A 26,496-nucleotide genomic window follows, 5' to 3' on the forward strand; every position below is an offset into this window, starting at 1 on the left:
GATGTGGGGGTCTGGCAGGCGGGGAGACAGGGGTGCCAGGGTCAGGCACCTAACCGAGGGACCCATGGGATGGGGGCAGCACCAGCAGCATCGGAGAAAATGCAAAACTGGGGCAAAGTCCTAGTGAACCTCAGATCCAGGGTGGGATTTTCTGCCCATGTCTGCTGCTAGTCTGGGATGGCACGGCCCTTCATACTGGGCACCAAGCTGGAGGATCCCCCCTTCCCAGGGCAGGGGAACACAGCCTGGCACTCCTTAGGCCTGCCTACAGCTAACTCTGATTGCTGGACCTCAGGGGCAAGGCTGCCTTCTCCGAAGCTCTCGTCGACGAGGTCTCAAGCCCCCCCAGGCAGCAGCTGCCTGCATTCCGGACCCAGCCCCGAAAATCCTTGGAGATATAGAAGTAGATGAAGGGATCAAAGCAGTTGTTGAATGCACTGAACACCAGGGCCAGGGTGTACTGTATGTAGGTGACATTGTGGCACCCCGTGGCTTCAAGCATGTAGTGGATGAAGAGCAGCACGTTGCTGGGGGTGAAGCAGAGGATGAAGACCAGGAGAACCAGGGCCAGGACACGCACCACCTGCCGATAGCGTCTCCCCTTGGGCAGCAGCTGTGCCAGGATACAGCTGTAGGAGATGGTCATGAGCACGAAGGGCAAGCCGAAGCCCAGACCCACCAGGGAGAGGAAATAGTAGGCAAAGAACATGTGCTTATCGTTTCCTAGGACATCGTGGCACGTTGTGATGTTCAGGCTCAAGATATGACTTGTCTGGGAGTGCAAAAGCAGAGGGCTCACTCCCAGCCCCACCAACAGCCAGATGCCCACACAGATGCCTGCCTTGCCCCACACCCAGCTGGAGCCCTTCCGCAGAAATGGGTGCACCACAGAGATGTAGCGCTCCAGGCCAATGCAGGTGAGAAAGAGGATGGAGCTGTACATGTTCCCATAGAAGGCAGCCACCATGGTGCGGCACAGGTAGTCCCCAAAGAGCCAGTGATTGCCCAGGAGGTGGTAGGAGATCTTGAAGGGCAGCAGGACAACAAAGAGCAGGTCGGCACTGACCAGGTTGAGCAGGAAGAGGGTGCTGGAATGTCCCCTGAACTTGGTCACCAGGACCCAGCAAGCCAGAGCATTGGCTGGCAGCCCCACAAACAGGACCACAGAGTAGAGGGCAGGGAGGAGGCGGGTGGTGAGAGTGCTGTTGAGAAAACCTTCCACGGAGGCGCTGGGGCATGTGGTTTCTTCTTGGGGAGTGAGAGGAATCAAGACTCGCCCTTTGTTACGCACTGCAGAGGACACAAGGCGTCAGACTCAGACAGAAGCCCCCTCCCAGCACCCCTTCCCACCTGGGACCACACAGGAGCTATCAACCCTCCCTGCCAAGCTGCCAGCAAATGCAGGAGCTGTCATGTCCCTGCCCCACAGCAAGGGCAGCTCAGGACACGGTAACCCCTAACATCCTGCCACCCTCACCATGCGGAGCCACACCACATCCTGCCCTGCTGGTGGCCTGCAGCCCAGCCAGGCTCTGCTCCCACGTGCCGGCACAGGGACACGCAGCCCTACCAATGTCCCCTTTCCTACTGAGCCCAGCACAACAGGTTCCCTGCAACCCAATGGGAAAACCAGGAAACCCATGCCTGGACAGGGTCAGGATATGGCCACCCATGCCAGGATGGGAGATGTTGTCCCACGGGGGCTTCTGCCTCCTCCTCCTCCTGGCCAGCCCATCAGATCAGCCCCCCACTGCAGTTAGGGCTGCACATGCCTTCCTGTCTTCCTGTGGTTGGAGGGGTTTCAGTGCTTGCTCAGAACAAAAACTAAGAACAGGAAGGTCCCAGGACACCAGACAGGCAACTCCAGATCAAATCCCTTTTCTGGCTTCTCAAAAATCATAGCCAGGGTCTGCTTCCTTGCATACCACCCTCAGCTCCAAAAGCTCCATGCAGTCGGTCCCCAGGGGTCCTGGTTACATCCAACAGGTTTCCTGCAACCTCTGCTAACTCTCCACCTCTCCGGGGGACAGGGGAAATTCAGGTTATGAGAGTAGTAACCTGATTTTCATTTCCAAAAGGGAAAGGGGTGGCAGGGTTTCGGGTCTTCACTTAGATTTTCAATGTGGACACCCAGAGAAGCAGCAGAGCAGTGCCCTGAGCTTTCGCTGTGATGCCCAGCCACCCCCTCCAAGGATCACAGGACGTGATGGTGGGGTGTCCCAGTGAGGCCTCCCTGCCCTGTCCCACCATCCCCCAGACCCACCAAGGCACTTACTTGGGGAGAATTGTGTGGCGGAGCTGAGCCAGGCACAGCCAAGCAGGAGGGTGACACAGGCAGCAGCAGAGCTGAACGAACGCACCAGCCAGGACATCTCTGTGGGGTGGCCTCTGCATAGGCTGGGTCTGCAGAGTGGTCACAGGCAGAGCTGGCCCCACCGTGCGTCACAGCAGGACGGACACCAGCCCCCTCCCCACTAGCACCCTTACTCTTTTTCCCCCCCGTCACGCCTGTGTCCTGGCCACGTCCCTGTGGTCTAAGTGGCCAGACGGGAGGCAGGAAGCACAAGATGACCGTCAGCTGTCACCACCGCCGAGCACTTGGGGGACGTCACCAAGCTTGGGGTGATTTCCAGGCACTAGCACGCAATGTCACGCTGTGCAGAGGAGGAAGCAGACCAAAGACAGACATCAAAAAAAAAAAGACAGTTGTGAACTGCAGCAGGCAGGTGGAGTTGTACATGTCCCAGGAGGGGGGCAGGAAGGAGGCCATTGGCTTCCAGCCTGGTGACATGTGCCCCTGTCCCATTGCAGCACCTCAGGGGCACAGGGCACCCTGCCTGCCCAGCCCTGCCAGGACCACACATCCCCAGGAATCAATCACCTTGGTCGGGCTGACAAGCCAATGTCACCCTGTAGGTGGGGCTGCCCTGCACTGTCCCACTCTGCCATCCCCTTCCTGCCACCAAAGTGGGTGCTGGTGGCCCCCAGTCCATTTTCTCAGCTTCCTCCTGCAGTGGAGGGGCCATGGAGGGGAATAACAGACCCAGTGACACAGCCGCAGCCCAGTCCCACATGTTGACACGCTGCAGGGGAATCAGGACATGTGCAGATGACTCCAAAAATGTCAGGGAAAGAGCAAGAAGGGGACAAAAGGGACAGCAGGGAGAGCCACAAGCTCTGCAAGAATCACAAGGCAGAAAAAAAGCAGAACAGAAAGAGAAGTGAGAGCTGAAGGGGATGAGAGGGGGACAGAGGGACCAGGTGGCAAACAGGGCAAGGACTCCTGGGGAGCCTTCATGGCTCCCAGTGTCCCCTACCAAATGCCACTGCTCAGCAGCTGCGTGTCCCTGTGGCAGGGTCCTGCCAACCCAGGGGCTCTGCTTCCTCCACGTGCCGTGGGACCCCATGTATCCCTGTGCCCTAAGGGCTGAGGCCCCACTGCCCCACATGCCCCACAGCCCAGGACCAGTGTGCCCCAGCACCCCGCATCTCCCTGTGCCCCAGAACCAGTGACCTGACCCTCCCATGGGACCCGGGCCCAGTACCCCATGTGCCCTCACGCACAAGGACTTGGTCCCCAACGTTCCCAGTGTCCCTGTGCCCCGGTACTCTGCATGTCCACAAGTGCCCATGTCCCTGTTCTCCTGCCTGCCCGTGTCCCCATGTCCCCGTGTCCCCGTGTCCCTGTCCTGCTTCCCCGGGTCCCCGCGTCCCCGCCCCAGCGCTCCGGCGAGACGCGCAGCACCGACCACTAGGGGGCGGGCGAGTGACGGCGCCGGGCGGGGCCTGCCCGGGAAAGGGGCGGGGCGGGCGGGGCGGGGGCGGGGCCCGGGGAGGGCGGAGCCGGGCCCGGCAGTTCCGGGCTCTACACACGCGGGGCGCGGCGGCGGCGGGGACCGGGGAGCAGGGATCGGGGACCGGGGCCAAGCGCAGCGATGCAGCCGCCGCCACGCAAGGTGAGCGCGGGGCCGGGGCGGGACACTGGGGCGGGTCCCGGCAGCGGGAGAAGCGATCGGAACCGGGTCCTCCATTGGAGCCGGACCGGGGCTGGGTCCCGCAGAGGGGATCGGGATTTGTCCCCGGCGGACCCTCAGCGGGGCTGGAGAAGCGGAACCGCGGCTGGGCGGTGGCCGCCGGCACCTGCAGTGGCATCCGGGGCGGGGCGGCAGCGGGGACCGGGGACCGGACTGGCCCCCGCATCCCAGCCCGGCCGGGACCGCAGCGTCCCCGGGCGCTGAGCGGTGCCGCCCCGCAGGTGAAGCTCACCCAGGAGGTGCGGGTCCACGTCCTCGAGCAGCTCTCGGGCCTGCAGGGCAAGCAGCAGCGGGATGCCGAGCTGCTGGAGGACATCAGGTAAGGCCTCACGCGTGTCCGCCCCCGCCCCGCCCCTAGCCGAGGCCGGCCAGCTCATCCCACGCGTGGGGTGGGGGCCAGCCCGCCAGGCACGGCTCACCTTGAGCCTGCTGCGCCGAGGTCATGGGCTCCACCACCGGCTGGGTGGTGGCAGGGGGGCAATGGCAGGGTGGCCTGTCATTGCTCTTCTGCATGGGTCCTCGCCTGCCCCCAGTGCCCTCTCCCCACAGGTCCTACAGCAAGCAGAGGGCCACCATCGACAGGGAGTATGGGCAGGTAAGGAGGTGCCACTGGCTTCAGGACTGATGCTCTGTGGAGGCACAGTCACTAAGCCCCATCCTCCCTGCGTGGGGTGTCCCAGAGTAGGACACAGCCCCATGCAAGCAATGGGCAGCATCAGAAATTATCCGAGCAAGGCGAGGCTTGGCTGCTCCGTGCCAGCCATGGAGGGCAGTGGCAGATGGGTGCAACATTTTCCCTGCCAGGGGGGTACCAACCACATTAGGGCACCTGCTGGGTTGCTTTGCTGAGTACAGCGTGGCCCGAAGCTTGGGTGTTTTGGGGGCCTGGAGGGAAAGCCTTGTGGGAGGAGGAAACTGCTCTGCTGTCTGCTGGGTCATCACAGGGCTCTCTCTTAAATGTCAGAGCCTGGGTTTGTGCTGTGAGATATCCCCACAGCATCCTTTGGGGATACCCCGCAGCAGTTGTGTCCCCCTGCAGTCGGGCACCATGCCACCCTTCTCCCTCTCCCTTGCCCAGGTTAGGGGGGAACAGTCCCCCAGGGTTGGGGTTTTGCTGTACTTGGATTTGCTGGGGGCTCCTCTACTCTGTCTCTGCAGATGGTGTCCCTTGCTGGTGTTCCCTTGCCAGTCCCCTGTCCCAAAAGCTGCAGCGGGGTGGTCCTCTCATGGTGGTGGCTGCTCCCCAAAAAGGTTTTCCCCTTGGGAGCATGACAGGAACCCTGCTGACACTGAGCCACTGATGAGGGGAGTCCCTCCCGCTCTGGGGACACTCATGGGGCTGGGTAGCTGTTAATGGGGAGGCCAGTTTCGGCCCCGGAGCTGGATGCTGGGGTGCTCACCAGGGTTGCAGAGTGCCAGTGATGACGGGTCTGTCCACAGGCACTGCAGAGGCTGGCGAGCCAGTTTGTGAAGAGAGACTGGCAGCGGGGCCGTGGTGAGGCCAGCGACTTGAGGTGGGTTAGGGACAGGGATGGGAACCTGGGGCTGGGGCTGGCTGTGCCCATCCGTGGCCCTCCTAGCTGGGAGATGCCTAATGTCAACCAGGATTTGGGTGTCCTAGGAATGCAGCCTTGGGTGGGATGTCCCCAAGGATGTGGTACCTGACTCAGAGGGGACTGCAGGGGCTGAGGGTGCTGGCTGCCCTGCTGGGCATCCCCAAAAGCTGGCAGGGAGGGAAGAGAGTACCCTGCCCTGTTTAAACTCCCACATCTGCAGGAGCGTGGTCGCTGTCTGGAAGGGTGTCATTGAGGGGACCGCACATGCTGGGCAGGTCCGTGTCACTGCCTCGGAGAGCTACCGCGCCCTCGCCACAGAGGCTGCCCGCACTGCCCGCCTCTCCAAAGAGAGGATGCTCAAGAAGGTACCAGGGCGAGGACATGTCCCCCTGTGCACGAGTGGTGGGGACATCTGTCCCCCCCGGCTGACACTCCCCACAGGGTATCGAGCGGCTGCAGAAGGCGCAGGCAGAGCTGCTGGAGACAGTGAAGGAGCTGGACAAGGCAAAGAAGCAGTTCACCCATCTCCAGCGCAGCAGTGAGGTGGCCAAGGACAAGGCAGCCGATGTGGAGGCTCGGTGAGCAGAGGAGGTGGCAAGAGAAGTGCTGCTGTGGCCATGGGGTGGTCTCACATCCCTCCTCCCACCCTCCCCAGGCTCCGGAAGAGTGACCGGAGGATATTTCACACCAAGGCCAGCCTGCAAAAACTCAGTGCCAAGGTCAGCAGCACATGGTGCTGGTGGGGTACCCAAGCAGAGGGATGCAGGGGGACATGGGGTGGTGGCCCCCACCACATTGCCAAGCCATGCTTTCCCCATCCCTGAAGTTCTCAGCACGGCTGGCCGAGCACTCAAGGCAGCTTGCAGGAGTGCAGAATGAGTACAGCTTCGCCCTGGTGTCTGCCACTGCCCACCTGGAGCATTACCAGCGGGTAGAGCTGCCCGCTGCCATGCAGGTAGGAGCTGCTTGGACACCCCTGCATCCCCTCCAGGGGTCCTGCAAGAAGCATCTCCCTGGTGCCACTGTGAGGGGGTGCAGCAGGGAGGGTCCTGCTGGTGCAGAGTCAGGGCTGACTGCCCGGGGGGGTCAGGGATGCTCCCCGGGGAGATGCGGGCAGTGCCGGCGGAGTTTCCCATCTGCTCTCCCCCAGGCGCTGGACGGTGACCTCTACGAGCGGCTGCGGGAGCACTTGTCAGCTGCCAGCCGGACAGAAGCAGAGACCTGCCAGGCCACGCGGGACTGGTTCCAGGGTGTTGCGGAAGCATCTGCACGGGTAACAGCACCTGTCTCGGGAGCTGGGTGGGACAGGAGGAGACGGGTGGCCCCCCTGGCCCCACACCACTCCCTTGCTTCAGGTGTGCCGGGAGCAGGACCTCCTTCTCTTCCTACAAGACCACCCTGCCTTCACCCTGGCCCCCACGCAGCGCTTCCAGCTCACCGGGGTGGAAGAGGTAGGTAGGGGGGAACATTGTTACAGCAGCAGGGGGTCTGTGCAGCCAGCCCCTTCTCAGCCACTGTGTCCTTGGCCAGGTGTGCCTGCTGCCGCCGGGGGACGATGGGGCCAGCCTGGAGAAGGAGGCACGGCGCTGGGCCACACGGGTGGCCCGGGACCACAAAAACAAGGCATACAGTGAGGAGGTCAGTGCCACCCTTCCCCGTGGAGCACTGGGGGGTTCAAGGAGGGGCTTTCCCTGCCCCCTGCCAGGCTCCTATCACCCCTGCTGACCTGTGGGTGCCCTCCTAGGTGCTGCAGCGGCTGGAGGCCAGGCGGCAGCAGGTCCCAGAGGCAGAAGCAGCCACTGTGGAGCGGCAGATGGAAGAAGCAAGGGAGAACATCCGGAAGGCAGAGGTGGGTCCCCCAGGCAGGAGGCTAGGGGTGACTTCGAAATCTGTCACCCCCAGGGTGGGGGACGCAGGGATGGGGAGATGTGGTGGCTAGGGATGTGGTGCTGGGGATTCTTTGCCACAATGGCAACCATGCTGGGGACTGGGGCAATGGGGCTTGCTGGGCTGTCCCCCAGCCCACAAATGTCCCCTTAGACCTTGACAATACATGTGTGCCCAGGTCAGTCGAGTGAAGGCAGAGGCAAGGCTGGCGCTGCTGCAGGCAGCAGGGCTGGATGTGGATGCTTGGATGGCGGGGGCCATGGTGGGTGCAGGTGAGGAGGCACCCACAGGGCTGGATCCAGCCGAGTTCGATGACTATGAGGACAGTGACGAGCCGGACGAGGACAATGAGCCTAGCCCTGCTGCCCGCACCTACCCTTATACCTGCCGGGTGATCTTTGGGTACCAGGTATGGCCATGGCTGCCTGTCCTTCACCCTGCCTGCCCAGGGCCAGCACCCTCAGCCTCCCTGCCACCTTGTCCCCTGTCCCCTGCAGGCCTGCCAGCCGGATGAACTGTCCATCACCCAGGGCGAGGAGCTGGAGGTCATCGAGGATGGGGACGCAGAGGAGTGGGTGAAGGTGGGAGCAGGCTGAGCCCCCCACCGTGGTGGAGGGGACATATTTCAGTGGTCCCCAGGCCATGCCTGTCCCAGAGGCTGGGACAGTTACACAGTTTCTGCCCACTCAGGCTCGGAACAAGGCAGGTCAGGTTGGCTACATCCCAGAAAAGTACCTGCTGTCCTTGGGTGGTGAGCCAGGGGCTGGGGTCGGTCCCCCGGGACCCTCTGCATTGCACCGCCAGCTCTCCAGCATCATGGCTGCAGAACTAGTGCTGGAGCCCGGAGGTGGGTGCTAGGGCATCACCCCCACCCCGGGGAGGGGGACAGGTCCCCAGAGGCTGCTGAGCCCCTGCCCCATCCTTCCCACAGCCTGGCTGGTGCGAGCCCTATATGACTACGAGGGTCAGAGTCCCGAGGAGCTGAGCTTCCCGGAGGGGGCCATCATCCGGGTGCTGCCCCGCGCCTCTGGTGAGGTGGATGATGGCTTCTGGACAGGCGACTTCGATGGCCGTATCGGCGTCTTCCCCTCCCTGGTAGTGGAGGAGCTCACTGGGGCCCGGGGGGCAGCCGGGCAGGTTGGTGGCAGGAGGGTCATTGTGTCCCCTCAGTGTGGGGTGCAGCTCCCCATCTTGAGCTGTGGCTGCTGGGGGGAAGACTTTCTTCCCACTGTTCCCATCCCTCTTGGCTGTGTCTTCCCAGGAGCTGCCATCGCCGTCCCCACCCCCCTTCTCTCCTCCTGGCCTTGCTCCTGGGGCCAGCCTGGCTCCTAGCCCCACTCCTGAAATGCCACTAGGAGGTGAGTGCCAGGGCGGGCTGGGAAAGGGGCTGGGGGGGCATGTGGAGACCTGGGCTGAGCTGCTGGGCCCTTCCAGGTTGCAGGCAGGATGGTGCAGGCAGTGGGCAGAGCTCTCCAGACCTGGCAACCACCCGTCTCCGGCCGGTAAGCCTCATCACAGCGATGCTGTGCACTCCAAGCCTGCCCCCGACCCTCCTGTAAGGGGGAACGGTGCCACCCCTGTGCTTTGGAGGGGGGGTCTGACGGGGGGTGAGTAGCCTTGGCATATTCGGCATCACTTCTCCTCTCCTTTCTCCGCAGCTCCGCGCACCTCCCCCACCACCCGGTAGAGCCCCCGAGCCTGACCCTGAGCTGCACTTCAGCTGATCCTGAGGGTCCCCCGTCCCTCCCCACTCTCCCAAAGTGCTTCACCTAAGCGAGCCACCACAGGCTGCTGTCCTGGCAGCAGGGGCCAGTGCTGCCCCGTGCTCTGAGCTGGTCTCTCCGGGGGCTGCATCCTGCCCGGTGCTGCTTGCAGAGTGGCCCTGCATCCCAACACAGCACGGGACATCCTGGCAGCCCCTTTATTGGGATGCTCAGCACCACTGCCAGTCTCCATGTCACTCAGCTCTTGTCTCTGCCGCTTCTGCCTGGCATCGCCTGTGCACCCCCAGTGCAGCCCTGCTTCTCCGGGGGGGCTCAGCCATGGGGCCCTGCCTGCCCCACCTGGCATCATCTCCCTGCAGGCAGGAGCGGGCGGGAGGGGAGGGGGGGGCGGGCTGTGCCCCAATAAAACCAGTTGACTGCCAAGGGGTTCAGCAGCTTTAATGGTTTTAGCTCGTCTATGTACAGTGCAGTTACACACCAAAGCTCGCCGCGGGCACCAGGGCTGCCCGCTGCCTGGCCGGGGTGTGATCCTGCCCCCAGGGCCAGGCTCTGGCCCCTCTTGTGCCGGGACAGGGCTGGAAGCTCCTCTCTCCGCCAGCATCTCCCAGGGACCTGCAGGGTCCCTCGCCGGTGCAGGATTTGTGCCTGTGACCGCTCTGCGTGGCAGGGGTGCCCAGGGGGGCTTTGCTCTGCAGTGAACGTGCCAGGTGGGTGGGGGGTGCTGCCCCCCACCCTGGGGGGGCTTGAGCCACTGCCTCCATCCCTGGCCCTTGTTGCAGCCCCCTCTGATGCATCCTTCCCCCAGTGTTGGGGGGCTGCAGGGGCCAGATGGGCAGCAGGGACTGGCTGCTGTCCTGCCCCTGCCAGGCCCGAGGGTCCCCTGGGGGGTCTCCAGGGTGGGTGCAGTGGGTGGGAGTTGGGTACCTATTGCCAATGGGATGAGGTCTGGCGCCGAGTGCAGTTGTCTGTAACGTTGGCGCGTCCCTCCGGCCATGCCAAGCGCGTAGCTGCCCACCCGGGGCCGGGGCCAGCTGCCCTGCAGTCCCCCCACAGCAGAGCCCCCAGCCCAGCGTGGGGGCCGGGGCTGCACGCCTCCCATCCACACTCCAGCCGGGAGCAGAGAGGAGCTGCAGGGAGAGGGGTAGGATGGGGCTTGTCCCCATGGCTGTGGCATCCCCTGCCAGCTGCGACTGGACTGTCCTGACCCCGTCCGTGGCTGCCTGGAGCCGGCATGGCTGCCTGTTGGCATCACTGCCTGTGGCTGGGCATGCAGGCAAGAGGACCTGCCCGTACAGCATGTGGTGCATTGGGAACCGACCCTCCTGGAGAAGGAGTTCACCCTCTCTCCATCAGCAGGCTGTGACCCACCAGGGCAGGGACACTGCCAGGGCCTTCCTATCCCACCCCGGACATTGCCCCAGGGACTGGGGGCAAGCACTCACGTCACACGGTTGCTCCTCGGTCCTGCACCATGGCGCTGGGCTCCTGTGGGATGGAGGAGGGATGCAGATGTCAGTGCCTCCATGGGAGTGGGATGCTGGGGCAGGGGGCCGGGTCTCCATTAGCCACAGCAGTGACCCATGGGGACAGTGGGAAGAACCCTGCTGAGGCTAACAGCCCTTGTGGTGGCCTGGGCTGGGACCTAAGGGATGAGGGAGTGTCCGAGTGGTGCCAGGGCTTGGTGACTAATGTCCCAGTGAGGTCCTGTCACCGTTCTGGGACCCTGTGCCCTGGAGCACCCCAAAGCCTGGTGCAGGATCCAAAGCAAGTGCCTAGTGCCACAGAGGGGACAGACAAAGAGAAGAAAAATTGCCATGTCCCTGGTTCACCCTGCACATAACTGTGCCCCCGTGATCAGAGGGTCCACAGTCATTGCCCAAGGCATAGTGGGCCATGGGAGGAAGGAGGACCTGTAGCCACCTCTCCAGGTCTCTGAAGAAGGGCTACAGCCCATCAGCTCTGTCCTGCGCGGCTGCCTTGGGCTGCTCTTCACAAAGCAGCTCAAACTTTCCAGCCCGGCCACCAGAAAGCAAAGAAGGGAAACAATAAACACAATGGGTTCCTGCTTTTTCCTTAGCCTGTGTTCAGCCAGGCACCTTTCCCCAGGCTGACCCACTCCTGCCCTATACCATCTCTCTGCCAAGGGCTGCTGGCATGTGCCACACACGGCCCATGGAGCTCCAGCAGAGCCAGCCCCGGGGAATGTCCCCGGCTTTGTAGCACACCAAGATATTTGCTCAGATGGTTTGCTTCCTTTTTCTTCTAAAGGCTTTGCCATGTGTGCCCCAGTGCTGGTTTTGTGAGACGAGCCAAGGCCAGCTCTGGGGGCTGCTCGATGCAGGCAGCTTTAGTAGGGTGAGATCGCACCAGGTGCCTTACCCCAGCCCCCTTCCATGAAAAGCATCTTTCCCCAACTGCAGAAGCACATGTGAGTGCACGAGTGAGTGAACATGTTGCTTTCCTGCTACCACCACCAACAGCCTCATTTGCTGCCCTGAAGCTCTCTAGCACCTCCAGCAAGGTGACTGGGTGAGAAGGCTGGGAGATACTAGGGTGCTGGGAGCTCCAGCCAGGGTGGGCTGTCCTCCTCTATGAGCATATCTAGCACCAGCCCCTCTGGAGCAGGGAAGAACAACCAAGAAGTGACCAGCTGGCTTCACCATTTCCTAGACATCAAGTCAAGAAAGGCTCCTGAAGACATCTGGCCCTGCCTGTACGTTGCTGGCCATGTTGAGCCCCCAGCACGGGCATTGAGGCTACAGTTTTGGAGAGACCAAGCTACGCGCAGCAGCAGAGCTCCCCCTTCTCTGATCAGAGAGAAGAAAGTCAAGAAGAAGTGATCCTGAAGTGGTCCCTAAAAAGCCCAGCCACAAAGGAAAACACACTCCTTGCCCAAGGGCCAGCTGGCAGCAGGTCTGCAGGATCTCCTGTGCAAGTCAACCAGTGACCTGCCTTTTTCCCCTGCAGTGCGGGTACTGGCAGGGTAGGAACTGTCACTGTGCCTCTGTGTGCCCCAGACATGAGAAAACGATGGGAAAATGCAATCAAAAAAGATAAGCAGAAACAGGGGGGACAGGATAGGGCAGGTCCCATGTCAGCCAGCCTGGCGCAGGCCTCGGCTTGACTGTCCCCACTGCACAGCTCACACCACCACGCTTGGGCTGTTTGATCTTGTCAGCAGCAGGACTTGGGGTGCTGTGTCACAGCCCTTCAAACCCTGGAGCCCAGGGGACCACATGGGGACAAGGAAGAGGAGAAACCTACCTGCTGCCCCATGTCCTCCATTCCAGGCTGTTTTCTGCTGCTGTCATCTCTTCCCAACTCATCAGCCTGTTCGTGCAGACTCAGGCTTCCATGAATATCTGACACCTCATCTGCTGACCCCAGTCCGGTCTCCTCCAGGCAGATGCTGGCTCCTTCCTGTGACAGGTCTCCTGGGATGCTGGGACTCGACCCTCCCAGCACCTGACGGCTCAGGAGCTTCCGCTGGCGGCTCGTGCTCCCAGGAGCGGTGCCAGCATCCTGCAGCAAACCTGCCGTGCCAGATCCCTTGCCCCGTCGGCTGTCGCGAGTGCTGGAGCTGACTGGTGTGTTCAGGGCTAGGGTGGTGGAGCGGCTCTGCTCCCCACCTTTGCCACTCTGGGCACCCTTCTGGACGGCTCCATTCTGCAGGCCACCCATGGGGACAGTCCCATTGCGAGCCCGCTCCCGCTGGAGCCGGTCGCTGCTGTGCTCCAACTCCTCCGTGCTCAGCTCCCGGCTGCCGTCGGGCAGGGGACCATCTTGCTGCTCGTGGAAAGTGGGTTTCTTCCCAATATGTGTGACACGAAACCTGGAATGGGGACAGGACAGATCAAAATCCTTTCCCTCCTCTACCCGCACTGTATTTCCAGCTTGCCTGCACGTCCAGCCTTGGATCACCCTCCCTTTGTCATCAACTGGTGCTGATCTCCAACCTTTCAGACGCATTCAATACTACTAGCCCCCACTCTAGCCATGTCCCCACTGACTTCAACCCTGGTTTTCCCTTTCATTTTTGGTAAAACAAGTAGAGAAGGATAAAAAATTCAATCCAGATCTTGGCTGGTACAGACCCTGCCAGCCTGTCCTCCCTGCCACAAGATGTGTTGCAGCTCCTGGAAATGCTCCAAGATGCAACCTGGGTGAACAGAAGCTGGTACAGAAACTCAGGTGTTGGTTCAGAAGATGAAATGCAAACCATCTAAGCCTGGTGAGGAAGGGATGGCCAGGCAGATGTGTGGATGTTGCACCCATTGACTGACTGCCATCAGGGGAACAAATGCCAGAGTTTTCAGCAGACAGTGCACCCTAAGTGAGGGCACGGACAGGGTTGCGGCAGTATTTGGGTAAGGGGATCAAAGGTGGGAGGAGTTGTTTGGCTAAAATCTGCCAAAGCATATTTTGCACTGTCCCCTGGAGTGATGAATGATACCTAGGTGGTTCACCAAGGCTTCGTCATGTACCAGGTAACAGCTCAGTTCTCCAGGGTAGGCAGGAGAACAGCTGAAGAATTTGGTCTGACACCCTCAAAGGCTGCATTTACAATCAGAGGTGATGCACATGGGGAGAAGAGAGAAGTTAGGGATCTGCCACAGCTTCAGGATTTGTGAGGGGTAACGCATAGGCAAAGCCTAAAAGTCTGAATTGCAAGCAAGCTGGTTGTGACTAACACTGTGACTCTTCTTCATAAGAAATGCAAGCCACTGCTGGACCAGCAGGTAGGAAATCTCCTCCACAGTGATCTGGTGTCCACCAGACAAAGAACGTTGATCCCACCACAGAAACCTCGTGCAGCCCATGACTCACGCAGCAGCTGCTCTCCCTGCACTTGAATCACATGGGAAGACGCTGCAGATGGCCCTGGCTCTGCTGACGCTCAGCTGCGAGTCAGCATCAAGGCAAAATACAATTTCAGCAGCAAAGCACTGCTGGGGTTGAAAGAACAAGACCCAAAGGTGAAGCACATGGCAGTACAGCCATTCTGAAGGAAGAAGCTCAGAAGAAAGGTCCAACAGATACCAGATGAGATGCCAGAAGTGAAAGAGACCGCCACCAGACTGAGGACCAGGCTGTCTCAAACCCCTCAGCATTGTTGCTCATGGTTGGAAGGGTCAAGGAGGCAGATTCTCCAGCTCTGGACCAGATGTCCACAGGACTACTCAGGTCAGGCCAAGCAGCAGCAAATGTGACCTTTCAGGTCTATCCAGATATTTAGAGACAAGGCACTAGCACTACGATTCAGGAAGACCAAAGAATGTTTCAGTCCCAAAGAGGGACAGGGAGGAAACAAAAATGGCAAGGTCATTTCTTGGTGATGCCATTGAGCAATGTCAGCCTGGAAGAGATTGGGATGGATTCAAAGGAGCAGGCAGGGTTTGAACTGGAGGGAGCATGAGGTAATGTAACCAGCCTCTGGATGGTGAGGGGAAAGGCAGAAGAGCGCTGACTGCCTGCCTAGACAGCATGGCTGAGGCATTTGATGCAGTAGGACATGACACACTGTGGCTGACCGCACTAAGGACAGAGGGTCAGATGCAGATGCTTTAGCAGATGAGCTCTGCCACAGACAACAACTGGTTTAGGGAAAGCCCTAAGATAAATGGTAAATCATCCAATAACGTAAGAATACAGATCATATAACCAAGATTACCTCAGAAGTGTAGAATAATTTAGGTGCAAAAAGCCCTCGGGAGGTCTCCAGTCCAACCCTCTGCTTGAGACTGGGCCACTTACTCTCCTCAGTCAGGTGGCCCAGGGCCCTGTCCATTCAGGTTCTGGAAATCTCCAAGGATGAAGATCCCTCCACTCCTCTGGGTCTTGTCCTACTAAGACTCCTAGCTGTGATGGTAGGAGAACCCACAGCCCCTGATGCCCACTCTGGCTCAACATTACCGTGAAAGGACTGTCTCTAGACCACAACAGGAAACTTCATCAAGGCTTAGGCCCTGAATGAAGACCTGCTTGCAGGATTTGAGCACAGGAGATCTTTGTGTCTCACCAGGGTGGCCATCCAGGGACCAGCAGTTGCTTGTTGTCCTGCCGTGGTCACCACTGCAGTAGAGAGCTGAGCCCTGGAAGACTTTGCCAAAGGTCTAGTGCGTGCTAAACCTTGCTGCTGGGGAATGGGGTAATCTGGGCAAGACTGCAGATTGTACTAAAGGTTACTGACTGTGCAGACACCACAGGAACCTCAGGAAGTTCCTTGAGGTGAGACCAGGTGGGGACTGGAAAAGTATTTGTGGGAGGTATCAGGTACACTCCCCTGTCCTTATATTCCTGCCATGTCATCTAATTACAGTCATCATCATAGGCAACAACCTAGAGGAGCACAGCACTCTTTCATTCTGATGGGTGCTGGCTAGTAACTTGCACTGGGACCTGCTGTCACCTCCTTGCCCTCCCAGTGAGATCCCTAAAACCTGGGGTCACTGCCCTTGTTGAGCAGCAAAAGCCCAGCTTGCAGGCTTTGAAAGGACATAGATTTGGGGCTCTGCCAAGCGCTGAGTCAGCAGGACAACCCAAGCTTGAGTCATCTTCCTGGAGAAGAAGGGAAGCCACCAGTGCATCATGGCCTGCCACATACCAGAGGCATTTCCAGGTGCAAGAGGCACCTGGGTCCCCAAGACTCCCAGCTGCAGAGCTGCTACTGGGCATCTAAATGGGAAACAGCAAGAGAGTACCTGGTGTGGGGCAAGTGGAGAAGAGGGGGAAAGGAATAGGAAAACCAAGAGGACTTTCCATGATGTTTGCTCCATCAGAACAGGTGGGCCATATCCAGCAAGGCTCATTTAAGTACCTGCCCACTGAGAAGACGGTGGTCTCTCCAGGATGCATTCTGCCTTTGCCATCCTTGGACCGTCCTTGTCGATGCAGCGGATGCCTCTTCCTCTTGCTGCAGTGGATGCAGGGGGCCTGCGTGGAGCCCAGATGCACTGTGTGGTGATGTGGCGGGCCCCCATCCTGGCTGTTACGGTGGGGACAAAGGCTGCAATAGAAGAAGAACAAGACAGGTCATGTTACCTGGAGAAGACTTCCCAACCTTGGTGTAGCCTCACTGCAGCAAGCCCTGAGAAGCTGCAGCTCTGGAGGGAACCCCCTGTGAGGACAGGAGGAAGAGCTATTCCCCTTAGCAGTGTCGTGCAGCACTCATCACAACCCCTGGGGGAGCAGGACTTCCCACTGGGAAGATGCTTTATAACAAACTGGAAAGGGGCTGGCTGCAAAGGCTGCAGACCAAGGTGCTACCCAAAGGCTTCTTCCTCACTCTGCAGGAGCCACAAGCTAGTATAGGCTTCCCTCACCTGGGCACTGGCACTGGGATGTCCCCTTCATTGTCCCCCAGCATCTCCTTGAGGGCCTCTGCATTTGCTGAAGAGAGGAAAAAGGGAATGCATCAGCCAAAGCAGTCAACATGTCTCCAGACCAGCCCTAGGAAATGCTCACCTTCATTTTGTATGATGCATCTCACAATCTTCTCCACAGTGTCCTCGTTCAGCTCCTCCTCTTCATCTGAAAAGAGAAAACATGGCACTGAAGGCTGGGATTCACTCAGCTCGCCAGTCCTGCCCAGGAGCAGCCACACAGACAGAAAGGTTGGAAAAGCCTCATGTTCCCCATCATGCTGGGAAGACCCTGGGTATACCAGATCCCTCACCCTGGAAAAGAAATGGCTAAAATGGCATCCATGTGTGCAGGGAGAGAGGGGTTGTGTTGCTCACCCAGAACTGGGGAGCAAAACAGGAAATAAGTGGGAATCAAATCCAAAACAAGTCAAAAGAGGAGGCTCCTCATAGGGACAGTCCAGCCCTGGAGCCCCTGGCTGCAGGATGCTGCCAGTGCTAAAAGTCTCCAAGGGTAAACAGGACTAGCTTACAGAAAAAAACCCACTGGAGCCTGTTATATATGGAGCAACCATCTCCGATGGAGAAAGCCCCGAGCTGCACACTGCTAGAAGCTTAAAAGAGTGTGCTGGGGAAATGGCTTGGTGTCTGCTCTGTTGTGGTACTCATCCCCAGGATTCATCACAATCTGCTTCTGGCCATTGTTGGAGGCAGGAGGCTTGTCTGGCTGGACCTTCAGCCCAGTCTGCAGTGTTATGTGTTCCTGTGAGCAGGCCAGAGCTGTGGGCTGACAGGTAACAGCCTCAAAGAGCATGATCAACAATTGCCACCATGATTCTGGAAGCCGATGGAGATGTTTCCCTGGGCTGTGGCATCTTCAGAAAGCAAAGCCAATCCTGGAAAGTTCAGACACTGTCTCCAAGTCATTAAAGCCAGAGAAGCATATCCAAGGACACCTGGAAGCTTCTGCTGCATCCATGAGTGAGCTGGAGGAGCCATGTTTCCCTGCTGTGCATGAGAAGTGGCAGCAGGAGATGCTGATCCTCCTGAGCACTGCTCACAGCACAGGGAAGCTGGAGGAATTGCATAGCACCATTTGGCTGTTTTCAGTTAAGAAAGCAGCTGGAGGAATGTGTCTTCTTGATTTCAGCAGAGACTCATGAAACCACCAAAAGACAGAGCTTGCTTGGACCAGGCTCTAGCTTGCACCCACAACTGATGCTGCTGTGACTCCCAATCCAAGTACCCAAGAGTGATTTTGGATGGCCTGAAGTAATGGATAAAAACCCTAGAGGTCCCCTTCAAACAGGGGGCACAGATCCCCAGGAAACACCCCTATTCCTCTGGCCTGCAGGAACACAACTGGGACTAGAAGAGGGCATGACTGATAGCAACCACCATACTGACTCCATGCCGGACCCCTAATGCCAAAGGGGCAGAGGAACAGCTTGTGCCTTGGCTGGGGCATGCTTCCCTTGTAGGGAACATGGGTTATAATTCAGGCGCTGGGGATTCAGCAGGTCCTGGTGGTTCATCAGAATTACCTTTTGGGGAAAGTACAGCTTTGGGGAGCGCCAGATGCTGGTTCCCACCTCCCTGACACTACCAGCCTTCACCAGCCTGTGGAGGCAGCAGACCAGAGGGCTCTCCAAGCCACATGCTCCCAATCCCCAGGGAACACTGTGCTGCTCTTGCCACCCCATCCTTTTTTCCCAACACAGCAGCATGTGATGGGTAACTCTCCCAGCCCCAGCCCACATCCCAGAAGCATGTTTAAGGGGCATTGATCTACACCAGGCAAGAGGCAGCACCTGAGCCCCCAGTGAGCCCCCAGCACCCCAGCACTCACTGGCCTGGAGCTCCGCCAGCACGTCTTTGTTATCTGGGTCAAGCTCATCCCGGAAAGTCCGACACCGGTAACCCTTCTTCTTCAAGACATGGCAGATCAGGAAACCCACCAGGCCCATGATGAAGAACACAAGGACGAGGAGGAAGACCATAGACAGGCTGTGCTGGGGGTCTGACTCCCCATCATCGGTGCTGTTCTGGTCTGACATGCGGATCTAGGAGAAGGGGGAAGGCAGCTCAGAGACCCCAGTGATCACCCCCCACCAGGCTCCCTGTGTCCATCCTCCTCTTCTGTCCACCCTGGGCAAGAGACAGCTTTCAGCTTGGGGTGGGCTGCCAAGGGCTCATCTCTTGCCCCACAAGGTCTGGCATGGTGGGGGGCCCCCACGGAGGAGAGGGCAGGCTGGAGGTGGCTCGGCACAGTGTCCCAAGGACACTGCTGCCCCGCAGACACCCAGCAAGAGGCATCCCAAGGGCAGCGGTTGCAGCATCCCCGCAGGCCTGCCCGGCCCCAGGCTGTGGTACTTCCCAGTCCCTTGCAGGCAGCATCCCAAGGGCACCGGTCCCCCGGCCTCCCCCAGGCTCTGCGGCGGGCGGCATCACCCCGCTCGCCCTTGCAGGAGGATGAGCATCCTCGCAGCGCCGACCCGCTCCCCCCACATCCCTCGCTACTCACGGCCGAGGGCCTCCGCCGGCAGAGGCAAAGGCAGAGCCGGCAGGAGCCGCGGCAGCCGCTCTGGCGGAGGGCCGAGCCGGCCGGCAGCTCCCGCATCGGCCGCCCGCAGAACCGAGCGCTCTCCCTCCGACCTGGCTCCCCTGGGCTTTCCCGTCTCCCTTCCCCGGGGCTCAGGGCTCGGCCGCCCGCTCGCCGGCTCCGCTTCCCGGCGCAGGCAGGGTCTCCCCCGGCTGTCCCCTGTCCCTGCTGCTGCAGCAGTACCTGGGCCTGCGGTCCTCCGCAGCGCTCTCCTCTTCACCTTCACCTGCCTCCTAGCAACCCCGCATCCCCGCGGCTGGGGACGGCGGCGAGCATCCTCTGCCCCCCCGGCTCCCGGCTGCCTTCCTTCCTCGGGCAGCAGCCAAGCCGCTTCTAGCTGCCGCGGCAGCCTGCCGCTGTCTGCCAGCAAGAGCACCCGCCTGTCCCGATCCCGGAAAAATCTCTCCGAAGCTGTTTCAGTGGATGAAGGTGCAGAGGGAACCTCAGGGAAATGCCGGCAGCTGCAGCAGGAGCAAACCGGAGTGCCGTGCCGCTCGGGGAAGCCGGTGCTGGCAAGCTGCTGCCCGCCCCGGGGTGAATAACCTCACCTGCACGCAAGGCAGCCCTGACTTCCCCCGGCACCCTCCTTCCCAAAGCTGTCGGCAATTTTTAGAGCACTGAGCCGTGGCGATGGGAGGACAGAGGGATGGAAGTGGATCTCAGCAAGACCAGGACCAGTCCAGTACCAGCGTGCAGGGGGAGAGGGGTGCAGATAGCTGCACCATGCTCACAGCACCGAACTGAGGAGGTGGAAAAGGAGCCCCCCCAGCCCAGCACCCTGCACCAGACCAACTGTCCTTCCTAAAAAAGGCACGGCTAAGCCATTTGAAATCTCCAGCTGCGGTGGTCCCATGACCTCCTCCTCCATCTCCATCACATTGTCCTCACTCTGGGAGGCTTCACCCAATTCTCCTTTGCTACTGCAAATTAGCCTTGCTCCTCTCTGTCTTTCACCCACCTGCCAGTTCTCCATCCAGACCCTGAGAAGCACAGGCAACCCCTGAAATCCCTTCCATCCCATCTCTACTGAACTAAGTGTCTATCTGTATACACATTTATTTGTGGGAATTATTATGCCACCACACTCTGTGTTGCCTTGAGGCAACCTGCAACTTCTCCAGGCTTTCAACTATGTGATGATGAGGGCTCCTGTCCCTCTCTACAACTGACCAGGAGTGAACTCTCAGGAGCCCAGGAGCCTCCTCTATCACCATGACTTCAGTAGGTCACTGCATTGTAGGTGCCACCCATCCATTTGCTGTCCTGGCAGGGAGACAGGCCCTAAGATGGACCATCTATGGCAAGAAAAGACCACAGGCAGTAAGACTTATTCCTTCTACCATGCATTGCTAGTGTCACAGGAGAGAAGACGTCTCCTGATGTTGGACCAACAAGCTGTGAGTCTCTGTTAATCAAGACCTTAAAGGTGGCTTACTTCCTGTCCTTGTTTCTTCAAAGAGGGGGACCTCACAGGTCTGGGTTTATGCAGAGCCCTGAGGGGATGCAGTCATGGTGCCCTTATTTCCATTTTCCTCATGCCCACGCAAGCTATCCTGCACAATGAATTGCTCTTTCTCCTCCCGGGCATTGCCACCCACCTGATGCATTGCTGCACTCTACCCCCGCTTCCAGCCTTCAGCTGTGCTGGGTGAAATAAGCCCAAGTTTCTCAGCCCTCCCTGCTTTGAGGGAAGATTTCCATTTTCCCACAGCCTCTGGGAATGGGAAAATTCAAAGCATTTCCACAGCCCTGGGGGGCACAGGATGGTGCAGCAGCCCACCTGGGCACAAATTCTGGCTTCTGTGGGATGAACTAGGACAAGGAGGGGGCTCTGCTACCATCAAACTGCTCCTGCCTGGTTCTGCAGCTGGGCTACGCCTGCCAGGAGTGTTTCCCTTCCTGATGCTCCCCTCCAGGTACTGTGTGCCCCCAGTCTCCACGCTGCTTCCACCACCCCAGCCTCAGCATCCCTCCAGGATGCTCAGTCCTTGTCCTACTATAGGACCCTGTTAGCACTTCAATGGCCAGAACATGAGCCTTGTCCCATGCAGCACCTCGCAGGTGACCCAAAAAAGACACCATGGCTCCTCTCTGCCCAAGACCAGTCAGCACGGCAGACATGAATCCACACAGCTGAGCTCTTCGTTCCAAACAGTCTGGCCATGTCCACCCTGGCCAGTGGGGATGGTCCCTGCATGGGACTAAGCCCCACACCATGCCAGGGAGATGTGAACGTAGCTGTGCCATGCCAGGGAGATGTGAACGTAGCTGTGGACAGGATGCTAATGGCACATCCAGAGGCTGGGCTCTGCTTCCTCTGTCCCCTCCTGACCCCATCCTGTGTGACCCCACCAGCCAAGGCGACACAATGCCCTGCCCTTCCTCCCTAGATCACCCACTCGGGGCTCTCTGGTGGGTGCAGGTGTGAATTGTGGGCATCCTTGGAGGCTCCAGTCCCTCTCATGGAAGCCCTTAAATTTTAAGCCACTGAGTCAAGAGGTGGCTGGGGAGGGAGGGGACAGAGCAAGTGAAGAGAAGGTGGAGGGACAGAACCATCCCCATCACCCTGTCCCGCAGCCAGCTCCAGTCCCAGCGCGTCGCCACGTTACCTCTCGTTCGCTCTCCCACACCTCCTCCGCAGCCATCACGACAGACATCACCCCGCAAACAATGCAAATGTGCCCGCTCAGAGGATCGTCCGCCCCGGCACTGCTGGTTGTCCACGTGGCAGCTAAACAGGCCAGATCGCCCAGCTCTGGCAGTCCTGCAGGCAGGCTCCTCCTGGAGTCTCCGTTACAAGGTTCAGCCCAGAAACTGCCATCATCTCTGAAAAAATGTTACATCCCATCGTGTCAAACATCTTCCTGAATCTTAATCCCTTATTTAAGTTTTTCAAACATCCCCAGCAAGCTAATGGCCTTTAAACCACAGTGTGTTTTTGCTCTCTGAGCACAAAAAGCATCTAAAAATATCCTCCAATGCTTGCTTTGCACCACTCAAAGACCCATGAAGATGCCTGGAGCAATGACCAGCTTCTAGAAACAAGTTCAGCCAGCAAAGCAATCCCCGCTGGAAGCAGGGATGTGCTTCTCCCCTCCTCGCCCTTTTCCCCCAGCCAGGCGGCTCAGCTGTGCCTCTCGGGCAGCTCGGTGGCCCTGGCCAGACACTATCTGGTGGCAGCACCTTGCGGAGCAGCAACCCAGCTATCGTCATGCCGAGTGAGCAGCCCCTGCCAAGACGTCAGCACACTCCACACGTTTGATGCTACACCCTTGTTGTTCAGCATGTTTAATGCCTGTTTAAGATAGTGGGTGCTGGGCTCAGTGTTCACTGTGCTGGGGATGGCTCTGAGTGTCCCCCACCACAGCTGTGGCCAGAGGGTCCCCATTTCCCCTGGGGCATCCTTGCTCCATGCTCTGGAGCCAGCATGCTGAAGGGAAACACGCATGAGGAGCAGTGCTGAGGCAGCACCATCCCTGCAGTAAGTGGCAGAGCCAGCCAGAACCATCATTTAATAATCCCATGATTTAATTGCACCTTGACGCTAGTTCTCAGGCCTGCTTGCAGCCAGCACAGCACCCAAAGTCCCACGCTGTCATGCCGTCACCTTGCTGCCCAGCCAGCCCCATCCCACGCACCCTGGGACGTGCATGCATAGATCTCCCCTTGCTGCACACCGAAGGGGTTCCCTCCCGCACGTAGATTACCCAGCATCAAAATCCTGTTGCTGAGGAGCTGGGGAACATCCTGGTGCCGATCTGCCGTGGTATCCATCCTTAGCCAGCTCTTGGCGTGCCCCCTGGGGGTCCTTGCCCTTTGCCAGCTGCTCTCTGAGACCGCGTTTTATTGCCGGTGCTCTGGGCCGCCTGCCTCCAGCGCAGCATCCTTTGCCCCCAACCTCCTGCCCGCAGGAAGTGACCAAGCAGGAGAGCGTCAAGACCAAGTCCTTGCCATGCCCCGATTTTGGCTAATTTGTTTTCCAAGCCTTAGGGCAAGACTACCTGCTCCTTTCATCCTTTCTGCTTTCCAGCCCACAGGGAACGGATCTTTGCTGCCGGTGTCCCTGTCCCTCGCTGGGGCCTCACCCAGAGGTTCAGGATTTTTTCCCCCGTTCCGCAGGCTGCTTTTCCATACACAGCAATTTTCCAGCCGGCTTTTGTCCTCTGCCAGCCTGGCGGTGCCTCCCTGTCCCTGCTCCCTGCCAACCCCGGCAGGGTATTTTCGAAGGCTGCCAGCAGTGGGGAGGATCTGCACCCTGGCAGGGTGCGACCTGGGAGGGCTGCTTGGCCGGGTGACAGCTGGCAGTGGCAGTTCCCATTCCTCACAGCTTGAGGGGCTGCTCCCCAGAAGATGTGTCCCAGCAAGGCATGGGTGTCCCGTGGGAACCCCACTGCCCCATCCCCTGTGCCCTCGGCCAGTAGACTGCAGCAGCTGGGGGAACACTGGAGGAGGCTGGGGCTGACTGGGGGGTAAGTGGGGGTAGCTGGTGAGCAGCTGTAGAGTTAAGTTACAGGAGAGAATCCAGTGGGCAACTGGGAGTAACCGGGAGACAGCTGAGGGTGACTGAGGGAAGCTGGAGCTGCTTGGGAGGCAAGTGGGTGTAACTGGTGAGCAGCTGGGGGTGCCTGGGGGCAGATGGGGATGACTGGAAGGCAGCTGTAGGCCTACAGAAGAGAATCCAGTGGATGACGGATTACCTGGGAGTAACTGGGGGCAGCTGGGGGACCCCGGTGAGGGGCAGTAGGGGTGACTAGGGACAGCTGAGGCAGATGCAGGGTTACGGCAGAGAATCCAGCGGGCATCTCGGAACAGCTGGGGTGGCTGGGGGCAGCTGGGGGGTGACTGGGGGCAGCTGGGGGGGGGACTGGGGCAGGCGCTGGGACCGCGGGGACGCCGCCACGCTGCTGGCCCTGGCCCCGGCCCTCCGGCAAGCCCCGCCCCCGACCGGCGCGCGGGCGGGTGTGAGCTCACGGCGCCGGCGCGGCGTGATGACGTAAGCGGGAGCGCGCGGCGGCGGGTCCCGGCATCTCCGCCATGGCGAAGACCGTGGCCTACTTTTACGACCCGGACGTGGGCAACTTCCACTACGGTGCGGGCTGCGGGGCTGGAGGAGAACCGGGGCGGCGGCGGAGGGGCCGGGCCCGGCTCGAGGCGGGTGTACTGCCTAGCCCGTCCCTGGCTGGCCGGAGCGGCGTGGGGCCGGTCCCCTCACGCCGCCGCGGGGCCGAGCGGGCCTGGTAGGGGGGGTCGCCGGTCCCGTCACGGCCCCACGCTGGGCCCGTCCTCGGGGGGGCGAGGCGGGGGGGGGGCGGCTGGTGTTGCTCCCCCGGGTGACTCCGTGCCGTTTCCCTTCCAGGAGCGGGGCACCCCATGAAGCCGCATCGCCTGGCCCTGACCCACAGCCTGGTCCTGCACTACGGGCTCTACAAGAAGATGATAGTAAGCGGCACTTCTGGGGCCCGGCGGCGGTCCCCCAGCCAGGCGGTGGGGGAAGAGCAGCTGCGGCTGGTGGCTTCAGGCGAGCTGCTGCCAGGGTGGGGGTTTTAGGCTTTGGCACACGTGAAAGGTGCCAGAGAGCTGTGCACTTCACTGCAGGGTTCAGTCGTGGCCTCCACGTTAAGACTTGGCCTGTGTTAGTAGGTTCTCAACAGCTTTCTTGCATTGCTGCCTCTCCTTCAGCTCCACTTTTGGCACAGCAGATAACAAAGTTGTTGCAGACAAGGCCTAGAGCAGTCTCGGGCATTCTTATCTGCCTGAGACCCTACCACACCACCCATGGCCGGTTTGAAAAGCACCATTGCTAATTGGCAGTGTCTTGTTCAAACCTGTGCTTACAGCAGCAGGACCACTGGGGACCATGCATGAAATTTTGATGTCTGTAGCCGCTTGTAGGAAGGACCCAGTGACCATTGCGGACTGTGTGATCGTAGAATAGTAAAGCTAAAAAAAAAATAAATATATGCCTCAAGAGGCTTGCTTATTCACCTTGATGCTTTAACAGGGTTCACTAATCCTATCTCATACCTGATCAGTCATTGTCCAACCTGCTTTTCAAAACCTTTGTTGCTCAACCAGTTCAAACAACCTAGTCCAGTGCACTCCAGTTCTTACTGTTAAATTTTCTTTTCTGGAAATTTAGCCTATATAAACCTGATAAAACATGATCAGCATGTAGCGATAATCAAAAAGAAAACTTAAATCTTATCTTTCAAGAAATGAACCAGGTTTTGGGTAATGGAATATCACCATGAACATGTGGTAACCTTCTTCTGAAGTATATTTATTTTACTTGGTGTAAGCAGGATTGAACCAAGCTCCTTTCCCTAGAATCCTTGTTCGCTTTTCTGCCTGGTCTTGTGGCACAGAGCAAATGAAAAGCTCTCAGGAGTACAGGGCTTATAACAGTGCCTCATGATACAAGATCAAGGTGGGAATGGTAAAGGTCTTCCATAATTTTGCCCCTGTTTGAGATGGTCTTTGCCCATTTTGATGGGCAGAACATGCTACCTGCAGCTGCTGATCATTATGGTGCAACTCGTTTTTGTTGGTTTAGTCTTGCTTTTGTTGCAGCAGGGTTGCTTCTGAATGGTTTCAGACTTTTGAGCAATTTAATTCCTAGGCTGACTGGCGTGGCTCCAGGTGGTGCTATCTGATCCAGAGGCTGGGTGTAGCTGCAGCCTATTGTCTCCACAGCCTGTGATTTGTTTGATGTGTCCTGAGGAAGGGCCCCAACCCAGAATGAAAGTGTAGGCTACAGCTCCAGGCATTCTGGTTTTATGTACATATATGTATGTATTTATGTACGTACATATGTGGGCATACAAACACGCATTTACAGTGTCTTTTCTTGGGAATTGCCTTGTTAAAAGAGGTGAAGCGCGCTTCTGTCACAGGCATCATTGTGCATAGCTAGCAGACAGAGAGGGGAGGTGAAAGAAGGGCACAAAATCATCATTGTTGTGACCTGCAAGGAGTGTTAGGACTTTCCCCTGTCCTTCCTCTTCATGCTCATGCATACCATGTGTGTTCCACACCGTTCTAAAACTGGGCTCTGCTCCTTGTGATGCTCTGTCAACCAGCCACTTCTCCTGTTGCTCATGAACCTGAACTGGATGTCTCTGGAGGTTACTGTGAGGTGTGTGCACTCAAAATGATTGGGAACTCAGTTGTGGGTTGGTGATTGCAAGGAACTGATAACAGTTGGGATTGTTTTGAGGCTGTGGAGAAGAAAGTGTAATCAACTTGTCTAAGTGATGTTTTCACATCTGCAGTATGCTTTAGGGATAAATCATAAGTTGATGTGAAAACATGGCAATTGTGCAGAGCTGTCGG

At 58.9% G+C, this 26,496-nt stretch overlaps 4 protein-coding genes across 9 annotated transcripts in view; 2 read left to right on the forward strand and 2 right to left on the reverse strand.

Annotated features, from left to right (window-relative positions):
- Nucleotides 1-46: 46 nt before the first annotated feature.
- On the reverse strand, nt 47-3,036 carry LOC121092338 (proteinase-activated receptor 2-like). The gene is made up of 2 exons (XM_040603164.1): nt 2,276-3,036; nt 47-1,290 (listed from the first exon to the last, which is right to left on the reverse strand). Exons 1-2 carry the CDS (start codon nt 2,370-2,372, stop codon nt 272-274), a joined length of 1,116 nt encoding a protein of 371 aa, XP_040459098.1. The 5' UTR covers nt 2,373-3,036; the 3' UTR covers nt 47-271.
- Nucleotides 3,037-3,850: 814 nt separating this feature from the next.
- Nucleotides 3,851-9,565, forward strand: FCHSD1 (FCH and double SH3 domains 1). Its single transcript, XM_040604759.1, is given in 19 exon segments — nt 3,851-3,956; nt 4,256-4,353; nt 4,584-4,629; nt 5,475-5,548; nt 5,811-5,955; nt 6,032-6,168; nt 6,246-6,309; nt 6,417-6,545; nt 6,741-6,863; nt 6,946-7,041; nt 7,121-7,228; nt 7,335-7,439; nt 7,656-7,886; nt 7,975-8,058; nt 8,168-8,324; nt 8,409-8,614; nt 8,739-8,900; nt 8,902-8,979; nt 9,136-9,565. Coding segments are annotated over 19 exon segments (2,130 nt in total). The 5' UTR covers nt 3,851-3,935; the 3' UTR covers nt 9,202-9,565.
- Nucleotides 9,566-9,618: 53 nt separating this feature from the next.
- RELL2 (RELT like 2) lies at nt 9,619-23,426 on the reverse strand. Of its 5 annotated transcripts, none has more exons than XR_005829457.1 (8): nt 19,087-19,339; nt 18,412-18,625; nt 16,666-16,731; nt 16,524-16,590; nt 16,019-16,207; nt 12,466-13,033; nt 10,126-10,686; nt 9,619-9,890 (listed from the first exon to the last, which is right to left on the reverse strand). XR_005829457.1 is itself a non-coding variant. In XM_040604787.1 (8 exons), exons 2-8 carry the CDS (start codon nt 21,819-21,821, stop codon nt 10,645-10,647), a joined length of 1,194 nt encoding a protein of 397 aa, XP_040460721.1. In that variant the 5' UTR covers nt 21,822-21,990; nt 22,872-23,426; the 3' UTR covers nt 9,619-10,644. The 5 variants fall into 5 exon arrangements, 4 of the variants coding, with proteins under 4 accessions (XP_040460721.1, XP_040460720.1, XP_040460722.1 ...); XM_040604787.1 differs by lacking the exon at nt 19,087-19,339 and adding exons at nt 21,774-21,990; nt 22,872-23,426 and having other exon boundaries at nt 9,619-10,686; XM_040604786.1 differs by having other exon boundaries at nt 9,619-10,328; nt 10,644-10,686.
- Nucleotides 23,427-24,141: 715 nt separating this feature from the next.
- Nucleotides 24,142-26,496, forward strand: part of HDAC3 (histone deacetylase 3) — a 53,543-nt gene continuing 51,188 nt past the window's right edge. For both annotated transcript variants that reach the window (XR_005829456.1, XM_040604784.1), the window contains exons 1-2: nt 24,142-24,253; nt 24,521-24,603. Coding sequence is in view for 1 of the 2 variants with exons in the window: in XM_040604784.1 (XP_040460718.1) it covers nt 24,199-24,253; nt 24,521-24,603 (138 nt within the window). In the remaining variant the exon portion in view is untranslated. The remainder of the gene's footprint in view (nt 24,254-24,520; nt 24,604-26,496) is intronic.

Source organism: Falco naumanni, chromosome 8 (genome assembly GCF_017639655.2).
Source record: "Falco naumanni isolate bFalNau1 chromosome 8, bFalNau1.pat, whole genome shotgun sequence".
NCBI lineage: Eukaryota > Metazoa > Chordata > Aves > Falconiformes > Falconidae > Falco > Falco naumanni.